Source organism: Antennarius striatus, chromosome 3 (genome assembly GCF_040054535.1).
Source record: "Antennarius striatus isolate MH-2024 chromosome 3, ASM4005453v1, whole genome shotgun sequence".
In the NCBI taxonomy this organism is placed as follows: domain Eukaryota; kingdom Metazoa; phylum Chordata; class Actinopteri; order Lophiiformes; family Antennariidae; genus Antennarius; species Antennarius striatus.
Window position 1 is genome coordinate 22,976,165 of NC_090778.1, and position 3,836 is coordinate 22,980,000.

Below are 3,836 nucleotides of genomic sequence, written 5' to 3' on the forward strand. Positions count from 1 at the left end.
CAGTGAACCTGCCTTCTCTTTAAATCTTAAATCCATATCTTATTAGATACTGTTTCCTCAGCAAATGTTCTACGTTGAATAGCAAGCTGTGGTTGTAATATCCTTAGAAAAAATATATTGAACTTATTTAAATGTTGTCTTCAGGTTGACATCCATTCATTCATTGACATTTTAACAGCTGAAAGACCTTCCCCGATTACATTTTTCTACTTGATTTTTGATAACATCTCCTGGATTGACCGCAACATTAAAAAAACATGGCTTTATTTACCGTGGTGTCAAGATTGTTTATGAGTCAGTATAGTCACAGAAAGTTACATACTAGAAAAGCCACAAAAACACACACACATAAATTGAAATTATATTACTGACTGATCTCAAGACAAAACTAAAATTTTCTCTTGCAGGGGGAGCTTGACCCTTCCACTTTGATATCCATGACTCGTGACCCTGCACACGTGTCAGATGAACTGCAGGCCAAAAGGGAGATGTGGGATGAACTGGTGATGTGCCCACCATAGCTCTACAAATCAGAGCCTGAAGTATTGGTGGATGAGCAACGGGTTTATTAGTGTACAGACCACACAAAGAATAAACCTGTCTTTAAAATAAAAAAAACCTCACAATTCAAGGGTTAAGTTTTGTTAGTTTAATTAAAAATAAAATTGATTCATCATAAGTAACTTATATTTACATTACAATAACATGAATCTGATGATATGGCAGTTCAAAGAGAGAAGTTTCAGTTTTGTTGAAATGAAGCTGCTACAGTTCATGAATTTTGCAGCATGTACGCTCAGCAAACAAAAGGCATGTTGATGCAAGTTACTCTCCAATTCACCCCCAGAAGGACGCACTATCCATGCTAGACTTGATGTTATTTTGGTTCTCTCTCCTGGATTTGGTCACCAAGTTGGCTTCTCCCTTCTGTAGACGTCTCCTCTGTGCAGCCTTCTGCTGTTTGGTGAGCTGCCTCCGCACCTTCTGACGGACGATCTCCTGCAGGACACACAAAAACAACAGATGGTTACACTCCAGACAAATGTACAGGCAGCCTTTCTGTGAAAGCCAGACACAACATTCTGCAGACGTGTTGTCTCACCTACAAGTCACCCCTTGCATTCTTTGACAAACCACAAGACATAAAGTTCTGAAAGCTGTTTAGCACCATCTACAGGTAAATACCATTTTTGTCCAAAACTGTCATTGCATTTGCATTTGCAGACTGAATTTTTTAAGCTCAGCAAATCAATGTTTCCATAAAGGCAATAACTGTCAAATTAACTAAATAAATAAGGTTATAAAATGCCCCACTGGTAAAGGTATAACTTTAAGTATGGTGGTAAATCCTGTCCAGCATTAGTTTGCTTTTGCCATGTTGCTTGTACAATACAGCAACAAGAGCTACTGTATATTCTACTTACTGGAGGTATGGTGGAGCAGCTCCCTATGCTGCCCATTGTGGCTTCGCTGTCTGTCCTCTTCCTCACGTGTTCCATCATGTGTAGAAGACTGTCTGAGTCTCTGCAGGAGGAAAAGAACATGCACAGAATTCACATTTATTGTTCTTCTTTTGGTCAAATGTATCAGATTTTGTATTTCACTTTATAATTTGTTTACCTGAAGGGTTTGAAATTTTTGTTGGAGGCAGAAAGCTCTGCTAACTCTGGACACTCATCCTCTGCCTCATCCAACTCTTCATCCAATTCTTTCTTGGGTTCTTCTTCACTTCTGTCAGCAGGTGCTGAATCGGTCACTTTTTGTTCTTCTCCTCTTTCACTATCATTGTCCTCATCATCTTGTCTTTGCACCTTGGCATGAGGGTCACTGACTGTTAGACCTTCCAGTTCTAGAACTGCATGCTTATATTCCTCCATGTCCAAACTCTCTTCTTTTTCTACATCATTTATTCCATCTTCTTCATCATCCTCATCTTCTTCATCATCATTTCCCTCAGGCCCAGCTGGGTGCAGCAGTGCACCGTCTCTCTCCAGATCTTTTGTGAAGCCGCTTGCTGAGACTTCGACATCTAGAGAACAAGACCGTCTGTAGAAACATATGATAGCAAAAATTTTCATGTAAGAATTGCATTTTACTTTCACATTTTTTAATGAATGAATTACTGTACATAAAAGAAAAAGGTGAAAAGCAAAAGGAAAAAACTCAGCAGTCACCTGATGTCTTTGAAGGTTGGGAAGAGCTCACTCTCATAATTGAACCGTTTTGCAAAGAAATCTCTGACGCATTTGACATCTCTGTCAAAATACCTGTATCCAAAAACATAAAAACTTCTTAACGGTTTGATTTATTATGTGTTCATAACTTGTCAGTTTAACAAAGGAGATACCAACCATTCTGCATTAGGGTGTGAGGTGGACACCATCTGAGGGAAGTCAATCATAGTGATGTGGTCCTGGTCGTCTAACATAAGGTTGAACTCGTTGAAGTCTCCATGAATCAAGCCGTGATTGGCCAGTTTGACGATGAGCTCCATGAATTCACTGTACAGGGCTGATGGATCCTGCAGCTCATGGACCTGACATCTGAAAGAAGAATGCAGCACACAGATTATTAGTAACTTGGAGGAGAAAGGGTACTATTAGCATTAGCAGTGTAATACATAAGACATGAGAGAAGGATTGCATGTATACATACAGAGGATATCCATTGATGAGCTCCATCACTACAGCATGTCTGTTATAGTCCACAGGTTTGGGAACAGGGAATCCTCTTTCATACAATGCCTGCATAATGAATAATAATACTGTAATAATAATAATAATAATAATAATAATAATAATAATATATAATAATTTATTGATCCCTGTAAGGAAATTACTTTTTTTTTTTAAACTTTTTTTAATTAGGAGAGTGACGTGGTACAAGAGAAGATTCCTACCACAATTTATATCAATTCCTGGTGACACTTCTTTTCCTTCCACACAACTTCCCTACTTTCAGTAATTTGTTTATTTACCTTCATATAGGCAAACTCTTTCATGGCCGAAAGGCGAGAGAGGTAAAGCCAGGACATGTTCTTTCTGTGTTTGTGGTAATCTCTTTTGTTCTTCAGGTTCCTGAAGGAGGTACGACCCAATCTGTGAAGCTTCAGCGCAAACTGTTCATTGTTGGGACTTGCAACGATGTATATGTCTTAAGCAAAAAAACACAAAAATAGATTTATGTGAACATAATTTATATTTGTAATAAAGAGAAAGCAAATCATGTTAAAATTATTCCTTCAGTGTCCAATGGTCAGTGAGAGGAAACACTTGTGCAGTATGAAGACTCCATGATATAAATGTTCATTTTAAGAAGTAAACATATTGTATTGCCTACAATTTATTCTGTATCTACATTAGGGGGCAAGTTTTAATAGTCAACATTTGACTATGCTTGTGTAAGCTATCCTTTACATAATTAAAAACTGATAAAAGCAGATACTGTGAACAATTTCTACACATTTCAGGTAATTGTCTTACCTGATTCTTTACCCACTCCCATCTGGTTTCCAACTGAAATTATCACTTCTCTGGAGCAAAGAGTTTTCAGAGCCAAGTAGTCGTATCCTCCATTGTTCAACCTATAGCCCTGCACAGCTGAAATCAACACACACATGCCGTATTAGAAAAAAACCTCATATGTTCCATCTCTTCTAGGACTGCTGAGGCTCAACAAGCATTCTTGTATGATTTCTTACTCTTAGTGTGTTCATAGGCCACGAGTTTGTGCTTGACAAGTTCTCTGAGGACCTTGTTGCAGCCGCCATGTTTCAGGCTAGCTATGGAGGCCAGGAGACTCACTGGAACAATCTCATGGTTCTTCATTCCCATTTC

The 3,836-nt window shown here is 38.4% G+C and overlaps 1 protein-coding gene across 1 annotated transcript in view; it reads right to left on the reverse strand.

Annotated features, from left to right (window-relative positions):
- Positions 1 to 266: 266 nt before the first annotated feature.
- riok2 (RIO kinase 2 (yeast)) overlaps positions 267 to 3,836 on the reverse strand; it is a 4,421-nt gene continuing 851 nt past the window's right edge. Inside the window, exons 2-10 of the mRNA XM_068311148.1 lie at positions 3,701 to 3,836; positions 3,483 to 3,599; positions 2,978 to 3,153; positions 2,656 to 2,744; positions 2,352 to 2,543; positions 2,175 to 2,267; positions 1,621 to 2,046; positions 1,425 to 1,524; positions 267 to 999 (exon numbers count right to left, since the gene is read on the reverse strand). The exon at positions 3,701 to 3,836 is cut by the window's right edge and continues 3 nt beyond it. Of these exons, the coding sequence (XP_068167249.1) occupies positions 838 to 999; positions 1,425 to 1,524; positions 1,621 to 2,046; positions 2,175 to 2,267; positions 2,352 to 2,543; positions 2,656 to 2,744; positions 2,978 to 3,153; positions 3,483 to 3,599; positions 3,701 to 3,836 (1,491 nt within the window). The 3' untranslated portion in view covers positions 267 to 837. The remainder of the gene's footprint in view (positions 1,000 to 1,424; positions 1,525 to 1,620; positions 2,047 to 2,174; positions 2,268 to 2,351; positions 2,544 to 2,655; positions 2,745 to 2,977; positions 3,154 to 3,482; positions 3,600 to 3,700) is intronic.